General features: G+C 41.0%; 1 protein-coding gene across 1 annotated transcript in view; it reads left to right on the top strand.

The window, feature by feature from the left end:
- Positions 1-21,273, top strand: part of Ern1 (endoplasmic reticulum to nucleus signaling 1) — a 97,991-nt gene that overhangs the window by 11,636 nt on the left and 65,082 nt on the right. The window contains exon 2 of the mRNA XM_090349938.1: positions 17,360-17,480. Coding sequence (XP_090206064.1) covers positions 17,360-17,480 — 121 coding nt within the window. The remainder of the gene's footprint in view (positions 1-17,359; positions 17,481-21,273) is intronic.

A 21,273-nucleotide genomic window follows, 5' to 3' on the forward strand; every position in this document is an offset into this window, starting at 1 on the left:
AGCAGAAGGTAGAATAGTGATTATCATAAGCTGGGTAGGAGAAGGAGAAGAAGGTGAAGACAAGCAGGTGATTTGACAGAAAGAGTAGGATGAGTATTGTAGATTTCAAAATAGCTAAAAAGAGTTATTTTTGTTTTTGTTTTACACCCAGTTCTGGGGCTTGAACTCAGGGCCTAGGGCTGTCCTTGGGCTTTCTCAAGGCTAGTGTTCTACCACTTGAACCACAGCACCATTTCTGGCTTTTTCTGTGTATGTGGTACCAAGGAATCGAAACCAGGGCTTCGTGCATGCTAGGCGAGCACTCTACCACTAGACCACATTCCCAGTCCCTAAAAAGAATTTTGAATGCACACAAAGACAGTTTTCTTTTCTTTTCTTTTCTTTTTTGCTGGTCCTGGGGCTTGAACTCAGGGGCCTGGGCACTGTTCCTGAGCTTCTTTGTGTTCAAGGCTAGCACTCTACCACTTGAGCCACAGTGCTACTTTCTGGCTTTTTCTGTGTATGTGGTACGGAGGAATCGAACCCAGGGCTTCATGCATGCTGGGCAAGCACTCTACCATTAAGCCACATTTCTATCCCTGACAAATATTTAAGATAATGGACATGCCTTGACTTGATTGTTAGACATTTTATACATGTATCCACATGGTATATTGTGTGTGGATAAGTATGTAAGACTGTTGCTTTCTTCTTCTTCTTCTTCTTCTTCTTCTTCTTCTTCTTCTTCTTCTTCTTCTTCTTCTTCTCCTTCTCCTTCTCCTTCTCCTTCTCCTTCTCCTTCTCCTTCTCCTCCTCCTCCTCCTCCTCCTCCTCCTCCTCCTCCTCCTCCTCCTCCTCCCCCTCCCCCTCCCCCTCCCCCTCCCCCTCCCCCTCCCCTTCCTCCTCCTCCTCCTCCTCCTCCTCCCCCTCCTCCTCCTCCTCTTCATCCTCCTCCTCCTTCTCCTTCTCCTCCTCCTCCTCTACCCTTCTTCCTCCTCCCTCCTTCCTCCTCTTTCTTCCTCTTCTTCCTCCTCCTCCTTCTTCTTTTTCTGCTTTTTTTTTTAACCTGTACTGAAGCTAGAATTCGGGGCCTAGATACTATCTCTGAGTTTCTTTGGCTCACAGGTAGTACTCTACTATCTCTGAGTTTCCAGCTTTTGGTAATTTATTGGAGATGAGAATCTCATGGCCTTTCCTGCCCATGCTGGTTTCAGAGTGTTGTCATCAGATCTCAGTCTCTCTAAGAAGCTAGGATTACAGGTATGGGCCACTGGTGCCAGGCTGATTATTGCTTTTTGTTGTTTTTAGTTAGTCCTAAACTTGAATTCAGGGCCTGGGTGCTTTTCCTGCTCTACCACTTTGAGTCACAGCTCTATTCCCAGTTTGGGGTTGGTTAATTGTAGATAAAAGTCTCATGGATTTTCTTGCCTGGGCTAGTGTTGAATTGCAATCCTCAGATTTTAGCCTCCTGAGTAGCTAAGATTACAGGCATAAGCTACCCAGAATATTGCTATTTTTTAAAGCAATTTTTGGGCAGGCATAGTTTCTCAGACCTGTAATCTTAGCTATTTGGGAGGCAAAGATAAGGAGGATCTCAGTTTAAGGTCAGCCTGGGCAAAAACGTTTCAAGATTTCTTTTTAACCCATAAAAGTAGGGTGTGGTAGTATGCACATGCCATCCCAGGTACTACCTTTATCATAAATAGGAAGATCACAGGGTAAAGTCATCCCAGGCATAAATAGTGAGATATTACTGAAAAGTACCTAAAAAATGCTGTGGCCATAGCTCAAGTAGTAGAGTACCTGGCTAACAAGTATGAATCCCTGAATTCAAATCTCCAATTAAAAAAGCAAAGGAACTTTCAGAGGTGGGGCCATTGCTTAGTGGTAGTTTCCCCAGTGAGTATAGGGTCTTGGGTTGGAGCCCCAGCCCTGAAACTAAAAAAATAAGTTCAGATGAAAAAAAGATGGGAGAATACAGTTGGTGTCACTTGAGCCAACAATCTCCCAAAGGCCTTCTACACCAGGTGCAGAAGGAAAGCCTGACTATGAAATCTAGATTGCTAATCAAATTGTTTGCTAAGAAAATCCACTTTCTATTGAACTGATCGAGGCCAAATCCAAATTTACCCTGGAACCAAGTTGACATTTGTCAATAGACTTGGAGGTCACTTTTCTTTTCCTCCTCCCCTCCCCTCCCTTCCCTGTCTGTCTGTCTCTTTCTCTCTATCTTTTTCCCTCTGTGTCTTTCTCTTATCTCTTCTCTTTCTGTCTTTGTCACACACGCACGCGAACACACACACACACACACACACACACACACATACACATACACATACACATACACATACCCACATATCCTGGGGCTTGAACTCAGGACCTGAGAATTATTACTGAGCTTCTTTTTGCTCAAGGCTTGCACTTTACCACTTGAGCCATAACGCCACTCCCGGCTTTTTCTGTTTATGTGGTGCTGAGAAATCAAACCCAGGGCATTGTGCTTGCTAGGCAAGCACTCTACCACTAAGCTACATTGCCAGCATGCCTCTGCCCCCTTTGTTTCTTTCTTAATTTTTTTTCCTTAGTAGTAATGGAGCTTTTAGCTAGGTGCCATTGCTTGGTAAGACATACATTTTATCACTTGAGCCAGGCTCCCAGGCCTGTCCTGTAGGACTCAGCAGAACCATGGGGCCTTCCCAGACCACTGTGCTTTCCTGCATAGAACCTTCCTGCACTCTGAGAAGCATATCACTTAGAGTGGGTTTAGCATACAAGTATTGGACAGTTGTTTCTTGTCTAATCATCTGAAAGATGATTATGAGTGCTTTCAGATATTATCTGACAATCCTGAACGTGTGTGAGTCTCTTTACACCTTAAAGAATAGAGCTTGCCGGGAGCGTCGTCTAGTGGTAGAATGCTTGCCTAGCATGTGTGAAGCCCTGGGTTCGTGCCCTGGGTTTCTGTGTACCACATACACAGAAAAAGCCAACAGTGACACTGTGGCTCAAGTGGCAGAGCACCAACCTTTAGCAAAAAGTATCCAAGGACAATGCCCAGGCTCTGAGTTCAAGTCCCTGGACTGGCAAGAAAAAAAAAAGAAAGTATAGAGCCTGTACCTTTTGAATTCTTGTGATGACTCTGTTCTCAATCCTTACTTGGGATATATTTTGCTTTGTTTTGTACTGGGACTGGATTTTGAACTCAGGGCTTGGGCTCTGTCTCTAAGCTTTTTTGCTCAAGGCTGGTGCTATACCACTTGAGCCACAGCTACACTTTCAGCTTTTTGCTGGTCAATTTGGAGGGAAGAGTCTCATGGACTTACTTGTCTAGGCTGGCTTTGAATGGCAGTCCTCAGATCTCAGTCTTCTAGGCTGAGATCCTAGTAGCTAGGATTACAGGCATGAGCCACTGGGACTTGGTGTGATACATATTTTTTTGCATTAACCAAAATTAAATTATTTTTTTCCATTGCCAAAGTATTAATAATTCCAGATAAAGTGGAATACTATAAAGAAGTTACAAAACCAGATTTGGGGAATATCAGATGGTAAAGTACTACTTGCCCTGAACATTCAGTGATCTTATCCTATCAGTCTGTTAGGGTTTATATTCTAGTTGCTGTGGTTGGGTTTTGCAAAAGAGGAAACACAGTCATTAAGAAGAGTTTATCTACAGTTTTGCTGCTCAACTGACTGGGAACTAAGCTCCTAAAATAGTTCTGAATCATCCTGATCTGATGGTTCAATACTTAGAAATCTTTGAGTATTTTGGTGGCTGGTGAAGTTCAGTCATTTATCTGATCTATAGTTGGAGAACAGAGATCTTTCAGTTGAAGTTACGGTTGATCTTTTTCTTTTTCGTTTGCCAGTCCTGGGGCTTGAACTCAGGGCCTGAGCACTGTTCTTGGGCTTTGTCCTAGAGCTCTACCATTTAAGTCACAGCACCACTTTCGGCTTTTTCTATGTATGTGATACTGAGGAATCAAACCCCTGTCTTCATGCATGCTAGGTAAGCACTCTATCACTAGGCCAAACTCCAGGCCTCTTCTTTTTCTCTTTGTGTGTGTGTGTGTGTGTGTGTGTGTGTGTGTGCGCGCGTGCACACGCGCGCGCACCAGTTCTGGGGCTTGAATTTTAAGGCCTAGGTGCTGTCTCTGAGCACTTTTTGCTCCTGAAAGTCAGGAGTTTCTAGGCCTTGGAGCTCTCTGGTGCTTTCTACATAGTAGACCCTCTTTCTGTGTAAGTATAAGATTAAAGTGAGAGTTTGGTCTGAGGGTGGAGTTGTATGAGTGAACTGGCAAGTAAAAGAAACTTAAAAGAGTGAGCCAACAGGAAGATGAGTGAAGCAGGGAGTGCCTGGTAGAGATTGATTAAATCTCTCAAGTCCTTGCCAACCTACCTGAGTAATGGAGGCCATGATTCAGTGACTTCCCTCATCTCAGAAGGTCAGCACCCCCACAATTTCTATTCTCTATAATGTAGATAACTAGGATGACTGTGATTAATGTTTTGACAAAGCACCTGTGAGATGGAAAAAGAGAGAAGTCAGTTTAATGCTTTGGCCTTGGAAGGAGGTTTCTGATCCTGTAGGAGATGGCTGGCCAGAGAAGACCCTCAGGTGAAGGAAGGGTCTTAGAAAGAAGAGATCCTGTGTCAGGGTTGAACCTGAAGGCCACATTTATCCTCACATATGTTATCCTTATATACAGTAGTAAGCCAGATATGTAGCCAGAGTCTGCCATTAGTGGTTAATGTAAAGTAGGCATATAAACACTAAGGAAGACTCAGTTGGGTGTAACAAAGAATGCCTGTGGTTGATGTGTCAAGCACTTTACCTTAGAAGGATGGTAATTTTTCCTTCCATGTCTGTTTCATGATATAAACAGCACATCTTTCTGCTCCTTTCCTATAGGTCATACAGGTAAGAAAACCAGAGAGGGCAAGAATGTAGTCTAGTTTCTGTGGCCCATGCTATGATAGTGCCTGATTGGTCTTTGCCTGCCTTTGTAACCTTACCCAGTCCCATTCTTCATTCTATTTTTTCTCTTTAGCCACACTAGTTCGGTAGATCTTTGAACAGTAAAATGTCTTCAGTTTCAGAGGCATTTACACAGATTGTTTCCTTTACTTGCATAATTTTTCCTTAACTCTTTCAGGAAAACCTTGGACATTACCCTTCTTTCCCTCTATCCTCAAACACACACACACACGCACCACAAGAACTAATCATCCGTTCCTATTACATTCTCAAAGACCTTTTTTTTTGGTCAGCCATGGGGCTTGAACTCAGTGCCTAGGCACTGCCCCTGAGCTTTTTCACTCAAGGTTAGCACTCTACCACTTTGAGCCACAGCACCACTTCCAGTTTTTTTTTTTGGTGATTAATTGGAGATAAGTGTCTCATGGATTTTCCTGCCCAGGCTGAGTTGGAATTGAAATCCTTACTCAGACCTCTGCCTCCTGAGTAGTTAGGATTACAGTCGTGGGCCACCAGTGTCTGATTCAAAGATCTTTATCTCTCTTTAATAGCACTTATAGTAACTGGTCATTCTGTTAATGTAATTGACTGCTGTTATATATATGATAAGCTCCTTGAGGACAGGATCAGATCTCTTTGGTCTTGATTAAATTGTTTTCTTTCACAGTTCTTTGTATAAAAGTCAACTGTCAAACCCTTCACAAAACTTGCATTATGTTGTTTTCCTGTTTATAACAGGGTTTCATTATACAAGGGTTTCATTTCAGTGGTTTCATTTTCTTGTCAATAGTTTATATGGGCAGTCTTTAATTTTGGGATGTGCAATGATATCTAAAAGTTTTAATTTGCATTTTCCCAGTAAATAATGATTTGATCGTGTTTTAAAAAAAAGTAAACTGGCACTGATATGTTGCTTACTGTATAATAAGTACTTCTCTAAGTACTTTATATATGTTAACTCACCTAAATCTTCCCAAAATCCCTGGTGGTGTGATGGTGTGCTTGTGTGCATGTGTGTGTGTGTGTATGTGTGTGTGTGTTTGTGTGTGTGTGTGTATGAATGTGTGCCAGTACTGGGACTTGATCTTGGAGTGTGGGCACTGTCTCTTCTTTTTCTTTTTTTAAAACTCTCTGGGGACTTGAACTCAGGGCAGGGGGAGGGGGGAGGGTAAAGAGTTTCTTGGATTTTCCTGTAACACACTTTCTGGAGCTAGAGAAGTTTGTGATAAAACGGTATGACCTCCAGAGGAGACAGGACCTGTTTAGGACAGTGACAACAAGAAGAGTGATTCCTAGGGAAAATGAGCCTATAGTCCCATCTCTGTCTTAGCCAGTTTTCCTTTTTTCAGAAGCACATTCTGTTCTTTGATGTCTAAAAAGCCCACTTGTTTGAATCCACGGGTTTTTGTATCTTCTTGTTGGTATTTCTTTTTTGGCAGATCCTGGGGCTTGAGCTTAGGGTCTGGACACTGTCCCTGAACTTCTTTTGCTGAAGGCTAGAGTTCAGCCATTTAAGCCACAGCTCCACTTCCTGTTTTGTTTTGTTTTGTTTTGGTAGTTTTAGTGGAGATAAGAGTCTCATCAAACTTCCTTGTCTGGTTGTCTTGACCTATGATCCTCAGATCTCTGCTGCTTCTTGAGTAACTAGGATTACTGGCGTGAGCCACCAGCATTGGACTCTTCATTAGTAATTCTTTTCTGTTTCTGTTTTCTATGAACCACTTGATAAATTGGAGAAAATATTGATGTTCCTTCTAGGCCAGCTTCTCTTCCTTTGCTCCTCATCCTTAAAGTCTTCTATTTACAAGCCACAACTTTTTGTCTTTTAAGCAGTTTCCTTTTTGTTTTTTTGGTTAGTTTTGGCACTTGAACTCAGGGCCTGGGCACTGTCCCTGAGCTTTTTTCAGTGAAGGCTAGCACTCTACCACTTTGAACCACACATAGTACCACTTTTGTTTTTTTGGTGGTTATTGGAGATAAGAGTCTTAAGGACTTTCCTGCCAATGATGGCTTTGAATCATAATCCTTAGATCTCGGTCTCCTGAGTAGCTAGGATTGCAGGCATGAGCCATCAATGCCTGGCTTCTTCCCTTCCCTTCTCTTTTTTCTTTTCTTATGTGCTGGCACTGTCTCTGAGCTGCTCTTTGCTTAAGGCTTGCACTCTACAACTTGAGCCACAGTGGTGCTTCTTGCTCTTTTGTATATGTGGTACTGAGTAATCAAACCCAGGGCTTCATACATGCTAGGCAAGTACTCTGCCACTAAGCCACATTCCCAGCCTGGTACTGAAGCATTAACTCGGGGTCTTGCAATCTCTCTTGGCTTTTTTACTCAAGGCTGTTGTTGATCTATCATTTAAGCCACACCTCCACTTCTAGCTTTGTGGTAATAATTGTAAATAAAAGAGTCTCAGACTTTCATGCTCAGGCTGGCTTCTAACTATGATCCTCAGCATCATGAATAGCTAGGATTTCTGGCATGAGCTAACACAGCCAGCTCCAGGCAGTTTCTTATGCTTTCTTGTCTCTGTCCAAATGTGTAAGAATTGCTAGATGAGCCTAGAAAGAAGAAACCTGGGGCCGGGAGTTTGGCCTAGTGGTTAAAGTGCTTGCCTAGCATGCATGAAGACCCGGGTTCGATTCCTCGGTACCACATACATAGAAAAAAAAAGCCAGAAGTGGTGCTGAGGCTCAAGAGGTAGAGCTCTAGCCTTGAGAAAGTCCAAGGACAGTGCTCAGGCCTGAGCTCAAGCCCAGGACTGGCAAAAAAAAAAAAAAAAAAGAAAGAAAGAAGAAACCTATGCTGAAATTATGTGAAGCCAATGGTAAAAGATTTTTTTCACATGCAAAAGTCAGTGTTTGATACCTTCTTTTAGTGTAGGCATCTTATTCCTTGTAAGCACAGTCATAGCTTACTTTGTGAGGCATAACAGTTTATAGGTGGTCATTAAAATAGTTCTTGCCGTTCAAGTGAGTTGTCCCATGCTAATCAGTACTGTGTATTTCCTTGACATTGACATTAAAAGAATGACTGGCTTTATCACAGCAGTTGGCAGAGTGCATCACCATCTTTGTGACAGACCAGGTCTTCAGGAGATCTGTTGTACTATATGGTAACTCATCATAATGTTTATTAATTACCTTGAATTAGCCATTCTACAAGATAGATATATAGATATAGATGTATCAAAACATCATGCTGTAAATAATAAGTGTATGCAATTTTGATGTTAATTGAAAAGTAAAATAAATTTTTATTAGAAAAAGAACTGAAGCGGGGAGTGGTGGCTCATGCCTATAATCCTAGCTACTCCAGAGGCTGAGATCTCAGGATTAAGGTTCAAAGCCAGCCTGGGCACTAAAGTCTGTGAGACTCTTATCTTCAATTAACCACCAGAAAACCAGAAGTGGCACTGTGGCTCAAGGAGTAGGGCTGTATCCTTGAGCTGAAGAGCTCAGGGACAACGCCCAGGCCTAGAGTTCAAGCCCCACTATGGAAAAAAGAAAAAAAGAAAAAAGAAAACAAACTGAGTGAGAAGTGAGAAGTGAATGTTATCAATTTTTTTTATTGGTGACAGCTGTAACCTCCCCCTCCCCCTTTTTTGTAGGGGAGGGGCTGGCACAGTACTGGAGATTGAACCCTGGGCCTCAAACTTGCTAGGCAAATGCTCTACCAGTGAAATGAAACCCCACCTCAACCCCAGCTGTGACTTTATAGCATCACGTTTTATGACGTTATTCCCACCCACTTAGATCTACAGTGGGATCTTAGGAATTTTCATCCAGAACATTTTTTTAAACCCCACCCTGAATAATTTGTGGTGCTGTTTGATATATTGTGTGTTTTTAGAGAGTCTAAAATTACATTTTGTTCGCATCCAAAAGATCCAACCCTCATATCAGTGCAAAGTGCTGATTTTCATCTATCCCAGCAGGACTCAATGGGGAGCTTCAGGCCTGAAATAATGTAAGCTTATGGCTATCAGAGGACCATGATTTAAAGTAGTAAAATTATAGTGTGGTACAGTGGGCAAAGAACCAGATGGGGAGGCAGAGTCTAGAGCCAGCCCTTTGACTATGTTAACTGTCTGTGGTGCTTTGGGCATGTCCTCTCACCTCTTTGGGTCATAATTTCCTCTCCTATGAAATGAGAGGGCTGGGAAAAGTGATCTCTTCGGCCCTTTTCATCTGGAAAATTACATATCCCAGAAGCAGTAAACTACCATTTGATTTGTATTGTGTGGAGGCACTCACATTTAAATAACTATCAAGCTAATTGGAGAGACGAAGGTGGCATGGTAGGCTTGCTTGCTTGGTCGAGAAGTAGGTAACCCTAACATTATACTTCAAACAATGGGGGCCTTCTGATTGGGCCCTGGCCAAGTGTCTCAACAAGAGGTGTATTTCATGATGTTTAACTTTTATCATAATGCTTGGCAACATCTGGCAGGTGTAGGTAGCAATTATGTCATAAATATGATTGGTTGTAATTAATTTTAATTTAACTAGAGCACTTACCCACTTTCTTCTTGATCTCTTCCTTTGCCCCCTCTAAAGGAAGAATCTAATCAATTGTAAAGAGCAAAATTGCCAGTTTTGACTTAGTTGCTATTATCAGGACTGAAATATTAACCAACTGACACTTATTTTCCTTTGTGATTCCCCATAAAGGCTTCCTATTAAATGGGTTCAGCTATACAAGTATCTATACTCAAATAGATCAAGTTTGGCTTCTCTGCCCTTATGAATTCAGTCTTCAACCCTTTATTAGCTTAGTTTGTTTAGGATACTTTCCTAAACAAACCTAGTAGCTTTATCCATTGAAGTTATTTCCTTTTAGTAAAGACTACAAAAATAATGGTAAAACTAGCATTCCAAAGCTTAGCCACTAAGCTTTAATTTTATACTTTGCAGTACTGGAGTTTGAACTCAAGCCCTCATGCTTGCGAAGTGGGCACTTTCCACTAGAGCCACACCCCCTACCCACATCTTAGGTTTTAGTTTTCATATCTATTTGGTCTGGTTCTCTAAGGATCCTCAGGGACCTTAGGAACTTGGTATCACTCTAAGAACAGGATTTACTCTCTTGACCATGGGGACTAAAGGTTTCTTGCAGCAGCTTTCACACCCAGATTATTTCTTTCCAAGGTGACAGAAGGAAACTGAGCTGTAACTGATTGACCTTAGACACTTAGCCTAGGGCTCCAAAACCAGTTTGGGGAGAAATATATTCTCCTGTTGTGAAATTAGCTTAACTTTGTTCTTAGAAATAAAGGGGACTTATGAAGTACATTTTATCAGATCCAGTGAAGAAGAGGAGTACCTTGAACTGAAGGGTTGTAACTGTCTCAAGTGATGGTTTATTACACCACACCTCAGAATTGCCACAAATACTAGCTTAACTCTCAGCTGCTTAGTTTGGAAACCACAAACAGTGTTTTCAGTTATCCTTTGCCCTTTACTGAATCTGGACTAGACACCTGACTCCCATCCAAAGCAAATGCCATGCTTATCTTCCTTAATTGACATAGAATCAGGAAATATAAAAGCCAACAAGTTGGTTAGAAGGAACTACAGTGATCCCTCACCTATTGTGGGAGTTAGATTCCAGAGACCCCCTACCATAGGTGAAAATCCAGGAAATAGCAGTAGTCCCTTGCTATATCCTAGTTCACTTACTGCTACTTTGTGGATTTTCATCTGTGGTCGGGGTCTCTGGAACTTAACTCCCATGATAGGTGAGGAATCACTATCTACATGTTTTTGTTTTTGTTTTTGTTTTTAAACAGTGATACAGTGAAGCCGCAATAAGTGAACTATAATATAGTGAGGGACAATTGTATATCATTGATGGATTATTGCTGACCTGCACACAAGTAAAGTATAACAGAATTTGAACTGATTTAGAAGTAGTGTGAAATACTTAAAACATAGACACAATTAGAAAAATTTCTTACTATCACCAATATCGTGATTTGGTTTTTAATATTCTAATTGCATAGACTGGAGACTAAAAGTAGTGAGCATCCTATGTGACTAAACACAGGTGTCTACTTAGACATTGGCATATCTGGAATATTTGTCACTTGTATCAGGCCTTTAATTAATATACTTTTAAGGTATGTCTTGTGCTTGCTGAGAATTATTCCAAAGCTGGAAGTGGTGCTGTGACTCAAGTGGCAGAGCTTTAGCCTTGAGAAAGCCCAAGAACAGTGTCCATGCCCTGAGTTCAAGCCCCAGGAGTGAGGGAAAAAAAACCAACCAAACAAACAACAAAAGTACTCAGCAGAATACCATCATTCTAATAAAAGCCTCACACATATGGGTCATGTGTCATGTGGGCCTTCTCTACCAGGAAGAGCTCTTCATATAATGGTGTTGATTTTGGTCTTATACTGCTGTGGCAATTTTTTTTTTTTTCAGTCCTGGGCTTGAGCTCAGGGCCTGAGCACTGTCCTTGAACTTTCTCAAGGCCAGAGCTCTACCACTTGAGCTCAGCAGCACTTCCAGCTTTTTTCTATATATGTGGTACCAAGGAATGGAACCTGGGTCTTCGTGCATGCTAGGCAAGCACTCTACCACTAGGCCAAACTCCCTGACCTGCAAATTCTTTTCTTTGTGTGCTGGTACTAGGACTTGAAATCAGGACTTCATGGTTTTTTGTTTTTATTTTTGTTTTTTTTTTTTTGTCATTGCTTCCTTTGGTGCAAGGCTACTGCCCTCCCTACTCCTTGAGCCACAGCACCACTTCCGGTTTTCTGGTGCTTAATTACGTGTCTCACAAACTTTAGTGCCATTATGCCTGGCTATCTTTCTGGTTTCAAAATCAGCTTGTCCATCCTGTACTTTCAGCCAGTTAGAGCCAATAGAATAATTCAGTCTTGTAATTCTGTAAAGTATAATATGCATTCATTAATCAGCCACAGTGGACCCTTAAGTCAGTTTACCACTGTGACCAGCTCTCCAGTAGATTTGAGTCTTGGCAAGGAGTCTCTTCATTGCAAAAATCAGCCTTTTTTTTGAACCTAGGCACCCCACAATATTACATATATATATATATATATATATTTTTTTTTTTTTTCCAGTCCTGGGCTTGGGCTCAGGGCTTGAGCACTGTCCTTGGACTTTCTCAAGGCTAGCACTCTACCACTTGAGCCTCAGCACCACTTCCGGCTTTTTTTGCTATGTATGTGGTACCGAATGTGGTATCAAGGAATCTAACCCCGGTCTTCATGCATGCTAGGCAAGCACTCTACCACTAGGCCAAGCTCCCGGCCCCAATATTGTATATGTTTGCTAGTTGTAGGCCTTATACTTGGGGCCTGGGCACTGTCCCTGAGCTCTTTCACTAAAAGTTAGTACTCTACCACTTTACGTCACAGCTCCACTGTATTCTGGTGCTCCACCAGTATTCCAGTGATTAATTGGATTTAAGAGTCTCATGGACTATCCTACCTGAGCTGGCTTAGAACTATGATCCTCAGATCTCAGCCTCCTGAGTAGCTAGGATTACATGCATAGTCATTGGTGTCTGGCAGGAATTTAACTTTTAAGAACTTTTAAGTTTGGACTTGAGAAGTATGTGTGACTCTCTGTCTGTAGTGTTGGGTTTCTACTGGTGCATATGTGTGTATATGTTTACTAAGTGGAATGGAGATTGCAATCCTATTTTGTGCAAATTGGACAGAGATCATAATCCTCAATGTATATCATTTTGGAAAACTGCAGGTATGAGCTACAAGTATGCATGGCACTACTTTTTTCCTCTCAATTAGAGACAGAAATACATACTGGTTTTATTAACCATGCCTTTGGCCTTTCTGTACACCTCAGACTGATCCTCCTGCTTTCTGCATGATTAGAATTAACAGGTGTACCACCATGCCCAACTTGTTTATTAAGATAAATAAAATCTCACTAACTTTTTGCCTATGCTGGCCTTGAACTACAGTCTTCCTGATCTCTGTATCTTGAGTAGCTAAGATTACCATCTTAACCTGGCCTTGGAAACCAGTTTTTGAACTTTGTGCCTGGAAATTTATGAATTGTAATTCTTTGATTAATACAGCATTTCTGAAATGCCTGCTGAGAAACATTTGGCTATCCTATGTTCTAAGTCTCAGAGGAAATTGCAGTATGCCTCTTGTGGAAACTAGCACAACTTCAGTGATAGGCATGGTCTCCAAAGCCAAACCATGAGTCTTCTTTGGCGATTCTCCAGCCATTGGTGAGCCACCTCCTTGCTTGATTTAGTGCTAAATATTGGCTTAGAAATTGGTGAGTTGTATTGGATGTTATTTCATTTGTTTTTGTATTATTTAAGCACCTACCTGCCTGTAGAAACATTCTCTTTTAATACTTTTAAAAATACTTTAAAAATATTGTCTGAGAAGTCTTTTTAGGAAGAGTTTTTTTCTTAGCTGAAATATAAGGAGCTAAGCCAGATAGGGTAGTACACATCTAAATCTAAGCACTTCCAAATTAATTGAAATGTGAAAAGATTGAGGGCCTGTGCCACATAGAGAGACCTTGTCATTAAAAACGAAACAAAAAAAGTATCTATTCTACCTAAATATCTATCATCTATTCATTTATATGCGTACATGTATATATGTATAATGTTAATAGCGGTACATGGAGCCAATTAATGCAAAAGTAACTTAACAATTAGCTGAGTTTACATATTGAGAATAATTAATTGACTGGTGACTTAGCTTTTATTCCCCTCTGTAAATATTTGCTAGTCACTAGTAAATACATAGTGGTAGGTTCCTCTTATAAAAGAATGAAGTTGTTAGACTTTATGAAAAATAACTCTTATAATCAAATCTTTGGACAGAGTACCTGGCCCTAGCTTTGCATTTATTTGGGGGATGGGTAGAAAGTTGTTGAATTCCTCCAAGAACAGGGCTACAATGAGGATACTCTCACTTCACTGAGAATACTTAATCGTGCTAAGAGAGAATCACTACTTGCACCAGCAGCAGTCTTCCCAGCAACATCTGTCTTGCCAAGCCAGACTTCTGGTCCTCAAGTTGGGCCTTCCAAAGCAATCTCTGATAACTTTGTATGAGGGGGGTCTATGTGGACAGAGTCTGATGTCTGTGAGGACCAGTTAGTTGATGGCTATTTAGATTTAGGATAGACTCAGTTATCTGCCTCTATATTCTCCCATTCTACAGTGTTCAGAAGTCCTTCTTGAAGGACTTTTTTTTTTTTTTTTTTTGCCAGTTGTGGGCTTGAGCTCAGGGCGTGAGCACTGTCCTTGGACTTTCTCAAGGCTAAAGCTCTACCCACTTGAGCCTCAGCACCACTTCTGGCTGTTTTTTTCCTATGTATGTGGTACTGAAGAATCAAACCCGGGTCTTCATGCATGCTAGGCAAGCACTCTACCACTAGGCCAAACTCCCAGCCCTCTTGAAGGACTTTTAAACATGAGTCAGATTCCATATTGCATGTAGTAGATCTGCAGAATTGACCTTTTTCTCTTCATTCTGAGGCTCTCTGGAAACAAGCATGTGTAAGAAAAGACTAAAGGGAATGGACAAGTTCATTAGAGTGAAGCAGTGTGGTTTTTCTTTTTTCTCCTCAGAAGATAATCAGAGCACCATAAAACCAAAGAGTACCCTAAAAATACTACCTAAGAAATGTGTTTAAACAATTTAAGGGTTTGGGGAGGGATGGAAATCAAATTAATTGAAAGGCTAGTTTTATTTTTTAATTTTTGGTGGTACTAGGGTTTGAACTCAGAGTTTTGTGCTTGCCAGGCAGACACTCTACTACTTAAGTCACACATCCAGTGAACATGCCTGTTTTTTTTTTCTCCCCACGTATTTTGCTAGCATCAACTAGTTTATAAAGAAATTTCATTTTCTTAAGGAATTTCATGTGTCCATATTACATATAGTGGTCTTGATCAAACTCAGCCACCTCTATCACTCTCTCATCCCTCTTGTCCTACTTTTCCAAATCAGCTTCAACTATATAATTGTATGTTCACTCATGTACATAAAGTATTTTTACCCTAAAGCAATGTTTGTTTTTGTGCCATTTCTGAGTTTTAAACTCAGGACCTAGGCACTGTCCTTGACCTTTTTTGCTCTTGAATCTTAGTTCTACTTCTGGCTTTTGGTAGTTAATTGGAGATAAGAGTCTCATTCACTTTCTTGCCTAGGCTAGCTTCAAACAGTGATCTCAGATCTCAGTCCTCTAAGCAGCTGGGATTATAAATCTGAGCCATCAGCACCCAGTGAAGCAATGTTTTTTTTTGGGGGGGGTGGAGTTAGGGCTTGAACTCTGGGCCTGGACGCTGTCCCTGAGCTCTTCAGCTTAAGGCTACCACTCACCCCTGAGCCACAGCCCCACTTCCTTGGGCTGGCTTGTCTCTCCTTGATCCTCCCATTTCAGCCTCCTGAGTAGCTAGGATTACAAGCATGAGCCTCCTCGCCCAGCCTGAAGCGGTGTTTTATTTTGTTTTTTAATGTTCAGTACAAATAGCTTGACTGTACTCTAGATTGTAAGTGATCCAAAAGCATATTTGATTCATGTTAATTGTAGCAACTATATTTGAAAACAGATATTTTCACATGTCAAAAAAATACTTAAAAGAATTCAACTTGTTACTTAACTCATGTAACTGTCCTCTGTATATCACCTCTACAATAACAATAAAATATTTTTTTAAATGCTGGAGGAAAATCCAGAGACTTGTTTATTTGCCTGATTTAAGTATGAAATTGTTCATATTGGTTCCTCAGGTGTCCTGATTTGTAACAGTCAGGAGCCTTCAATAAGAACCTGCCAATTATGAGAGGATTTGTGAGGTTATTATGGACTTGTAACTGCCTGTCAGAGTTATTGGTTGCTAAATTCATCCACTCTGTAAACCTACATTTTTGAGACTTTTTTTTAGAAGTCTATATTAGTCGTGTGATTAGCATTTTATTTCGATTCACCAGCCAGCTGTATACAAGTGTTCCTGTGGTTACCAAAGATGATCAGAACAGTGGTATTAGCTGTGAAGGAGCACTGATGTGTTTTAATGAATAGTGACCTTTTCAAACATTAGTACTGTAATAGATGTTTTTGGAAGCATTTGGTTCATTGTTGCACTGAAGGCTTTGATAACAATAAATTTTTCATTCTGTGATCTGAATGGGAGGCTTCTATTAGTCTAAACTTCTGTCCCTTTTTAGAGGACAATGATCAAAAGTGGTCAAATGGCCTAATATCCTGAGATAGAAGTTACTTCATTTGTGACTCCCCTGGCTTGCTGAAATGCCTGTGAATCCCAGCTTCTCTCTCATCTGCTAGTTTATACATTGCTTTTGTTTATTTGTTTGTTTTGTTTTGTTATTACCTATACTTGATCTTGAACTTAGCTTCATGCTCTTGTTTTCTTTTACTTTGTTATTGCATATACTTGATTTCTCTTGCTTTTTTTTTTTTTCCCACTCAGGGTTGGCACTCTATCACTTGAGCAACAGTTCTACTTTGAGCTTTTTGCCAGTTCTTTGGAGATAAGAGTTTCACAGATGTCTTGCCTAAGCTGGCATCAAACTTCAAACCTCAGATCTCAGCCTCTTGACCAGCCAGTGTTACAGGTGTGGTCTGGCAGTGTTTTCAGGTGTTTTTTTTGTTTTTGTTTTTTTTTGTCGTGGGGCTTGAACTCTGGGCCTGGGCACTGTCCCTGAGCTCTTCAGCTCAAGACTACCGTCTTACCCCATGAGCCACAACACCATCCAGTTTTCTAGTGGTTAATTGGTGATAAGAGTCTCACAGACTTTAGTGCCCGGGCTGGCTTTGAACTGTGATCCTCAGATCTCAGCCTCTTGAAGTAGCTAGGATTATAGGTCTGAGCCTCTGGCACCCTGTTGTTTTAAGTTTTTGAGAGTAAAATACACCTGTGAAAATGAAGTCATAAGATTGCCTCAGTGAGAGTAGCTCACAGATTGTTTCATTCTGTCCTTGTCAAGTTAGGCTACAAACCTTTCTGTCTGCAGCTAAGATCAACACATAGGTAAATTAAGGTGACTTAGGTCTAGTCCTGACTCAACTATTGTTTCCAGTTGCATTTTCCATGGGAATATAGGCTCTCAGTTTCTTCATCTGTAAGATAAAGGATTTTTTTGTGTTCTGGGCCTTTTACTCAGCACCTAAGCACTGTCTTTGGGCTTTTTCCTCAAGCCACAGCACCATTTCTGGTTTTTCTATGTATGTGGTACTGAGGAATAGAACTCAGGTCTTTATGCGTGCTAGGCAAGCACTTTACCTCTAGGCCAAACTTCCAGCCCCAAGATACAGAATATTTTCGATTGTTAACTTTGGGGTGGGAGTCTGTGATGGCACATGAGTAAGTTGAAAAATTATATTGACACGAAAAATCATATACATTCTGTTGTAGATTTTTGGAAGCACCAGTACAGTAACACTGCCTGAAACCTTGCTGTTTGTTTCAACCCTGGATGGAAGTTTGCATGCTGTCAGCAAGAGGACAGGCTCAATCAAGTGGACTTTAAAAGAAGGTAACTTGGATTGTCTTTGGGTGACATGGACATTTGCTTAGCTTCTTCCAAGCAAACATGTTCCACAGATTAATGGTTACATGCTATTTAATGAAATAAGACAGTGGTATAGAGGAAAAGAATTCTACATAGAGGATATGTTCACAGCCTGAATTTGTGTCCACTAAGTGCAGCAGATGAAGAGGCAAGTCTTATCTTTTTGCTTCATTGCTTTTGTTCAGACTTCAAGTTTACATAGCTCTAAGCTTTCCTATTAGTAATTCTGGCTGGTTGGTCTTTATGAAGACATGATGCATTAGATTTGTTAGGTTATAATGATTAGAATCTTTTAATCATAATTATAAAAGATATCTTCTTAACTCCTCAATTTACTCATTTGTTGTTGTGGTGGTGTTTTGTTTTGTTTTGTTTTTTCCTTTTTAATAGAGCCTGAAGTACCTAAGGGCTATAAGACTTGACATTCATACAGGCTAACCACTTTTTATATAGGGTTTTGTGGTGAGGGGAGTAAAAGACTGGGCTTTTTTCTCATTTAACCACTCACATGTCTGTTTTATGCTCTTATGTTACAGTAGTAGCTGGCAGCATGAAACCTGGGCAGCTAATTCTATTTTATTACAAAGATATCTTCCCAGATAAAGCCATGCAGGTTTGGGGACTTTCAGTGTCATGTCCATTATTCTGTAATAATTTCATTTGACCCTAGTTTGGGTTTGATTAACATGTTCTTTATCATTGCTGCTCTGTGGTTTGTTATTTTCATGAGCACAGCAAGTGGTTTTCCTTTCTTGAGAATGTGTTCCAAAACAGTATTCTAGATGGGAAAATACTGGGGTATGTCAGAAGGTCACATGTCATTTTGTTAATTTAGCAGCAAATCTGGTTTCCATCTGTAGGTGAGGAAAAGTCAGGTACAATAGGCATTCTACCTCATCTGTCTGGCCTGTGTGGATCAGCAAGAACTTTTAAGCCACCAATGGACAGCTCTCAGGAGTGAAAGGCCACAGAAGAGAGCTGTAACAGGCTTAGCACTATAGGCTCTGAGAATATCATCTCTGCCATCTCTCCTTCATAGTTAAGTTTTTTAATGTTTGGAAATGAAAGTAGAGTTTTTAAAACATAAGCATTTTCTATTTTTCTACAAAAATGAAAATCAGCAAATCATAAGATTGAGAGAAACATTTTGGCCATTGAATGTTTAAGGCCTGTCCCCAAGTTTCAGAGTTCCCAGGCAGGACATTTTTCCATGAGCAGCTTCATTCTGTCTGCTCTTCTTTTCACTGCATATCTACTTTGAAGCTGATTTCTCCAAGTCTTCACTTCTACAGATAGCCTTGGCTGTATGTAACAAAACTGTGTTCTGGCTTGTCTGTCAGTCAAATGTATGGTTCTCTTCTACAACTAGGTGCTGAAAGCATTCTCCTCTTTTTTATTCCATTTAGCATGTAACCTCATTGGGGGAGATACTATGTGAGACATGAAGAAAAAGGGAGACCTTGTCTTCAAGGTGCCCATAGTCTGATAGAAAGAAAGATAACAATACAGAGTTTCAACCCAGAGTTCTATAACTGCTCAAAAGAGGTTCTGGTAGTGTGCAATGAACTGGCACCTATCTAGGTCCAGAAAGTTTTTCTCAAGCTGTGGTGTCAGAGATGAGTTTGGGGAGGAGGCAAGGAAGGAGGGACCATGTAGGGGTGAGTTTCCATCAAGAAGGAGGCTAGGGGGCTGGGAGTTTGGCCTAGTGGTAGAGTGCTTGCCTAGCATGCACAAAGACCCGGGTTCGATTCCTTGGTACCACATACATAGCAAAAAGCCAGAAATGGTGCTCAAATGGTAGAGCGCTAGCTTTGAGAAAGCCCAAGGACAGTGCCTAGACCCTGAGTTCAAGGCCCAGGACTGGCAAAAAAAAAAAAAAAAAGAGGCTAGGAAAAGAGCAAAGGAGGCTCAAAGTGTGAACATTAAGGACTAGCTCACTCAGTCGGAGTTGAGGGACGCACTGAAGGTAGAGGATGGGAGGACCACAGGATATGTTGGGCCTTACTGATTGAATAGTAACTGATTAAAAGCTATTAACATGCTTGAACAGGTAAGTGATTTGATAGATGCTGTACTTTCAGATTCATCCAGCAGCAGTGTGTGGGATGTCTAGAGACAGGAGAGTGATCAGAAAAGGGGGAGGGGAAAAACATATAGAAGCAGTAGAATCCAGCTACCAATTAGGTAGGAAGAATCAAGTGGAGGAGTTAAATGACACATAGAGAAAATATGACAAATAGAGAAATATGATTAAGGTCCAACAAGCATAATTTCAAATAGTATTTATTATTATTAGTAGTAGTAGTAGTAATAGTCAGTTGTGGAGGCCTTAACTCAGGGCCTGGATGCTGTCCCTGAGCTCTTTTGCCCAAGGCTAATACTCTACCACTTTTAGCCATAGACCCACTTCCAGTTTTTGATTGGTTAATTGGAGATAAGAATCTCTCATGGAGACATTTCTGCTCAGGCTGGCTTCACATTGTCATCCTCAGAGCTCAGCCTTCTGAGTAACTAGGATTACAGGCATGAGCCACAAGTGTCTAACTTATTCATTATATTCCTTTTTTTTTTTTTTTTGCCAGTCATGGGCCTGAGCTCAGGGCCTGAGCACTGTCCTTGGACTTTATCAAGGCTAGAGCTCTGGCTCTTGAGCCTCAGCACCACTTCTGGCTTTTTTCTATTTATGTGGTACCAAGGAATTGAACCCAGGTCTTCGTGCATAGGAGGCAAGCACTCTACTACTAGACCAAACTCCCAGCCCTTAAATTGGCTTTTTAAAAGTTAAACTTTGTGGTTATAATAACAGATTTCATAATTAGTATTTCTAAAACGTGAGTGTGGATAGATTATGAAGGTATCCATATACTGTTATGGTAAAGTTAGAATACGGTAAACAGGAGATAAACACAGGAAAGAAACTCACAGTGAAAAGAACCACAGAAGCAGATGGAGTCAGGGAGTACAAGGCCAGTGCCAGGGAAGAGGGAAGGCCCCACTGAGAAGGTATCATTTGAGCAAGAGCTCAGGGAAGGAAGGGTAACTTTTAGGAGAAAGGCGTGCAAGGCAAAGGCGAGAATGTCCTTGGCTATCCAGAGCTGAAGGTGATTTGGTTGGAGTGAAGCAGTCATTTCATTTGCTAAGCTCAGAGAAATAAGTGAGGGCTAACTAGGGCAGAGGGACTCTGCTCTCCATTTATATAGTTTGGTATAAAGGAACCTTCTTGCTTTCTTTAAAAAAAAAAAAACCAACATATAGGCCATAATCTACACAGTTTCATGAAGAGATATGTTACTCAAGTGGTGTAGTATATTTTAGAAGTACAGAAACTTGCTGTGTAGCTCAGGATGGCTTTGTACTCTTGATCTTGCTGCCCAGTTTCCTGAATGCTGTGATTATAGGTGTGTTGCCACTGTGCCTGACACTGTGTGTGTGTGTGTGTGTGTGTGTGTGTGTGTGTGTGTGTGTGTGTGTGTGTGTGTGTGTGTGTGTGTGTGTGTGTGTGTGTGTGTGTGTGTGTGTGTGTGTCTTGGAGCTTTAACTCAGGACCTGGGTGCTGTAGTTGAGCTTTTTTGTTGCTCAAGCTAGCATTTTATCACCTGAGCCATAGCTCTACTTCTGGCTCTCTTGGTGCTTAACTGGATTTTCCTGCCTAAGCTGGCTTCAAAACAGTAATTGTCAGATCTCAGACTCCTGAGTAGCTAGGATCACAGGCGTGAGCCCCTGGTGTCTGGCTAGGGAAGTAAGTTTTAATCACATA

The sequence above is a fragment of the Megascapheus bottae genome, chromosome 17 (genome assembly GCF_031878675.1).
Source record: "Megascapheus bottae isolate mThoBot1 chromosome 17, mThoBot2.hap1, whole genome shotgun sequence".
Lineage (NCBI taxonomy): Eukaryota > Metazoa > Chordata > Mammalia > Rodentia > Geomyidae > Megascapheus > Megascapheus bottae.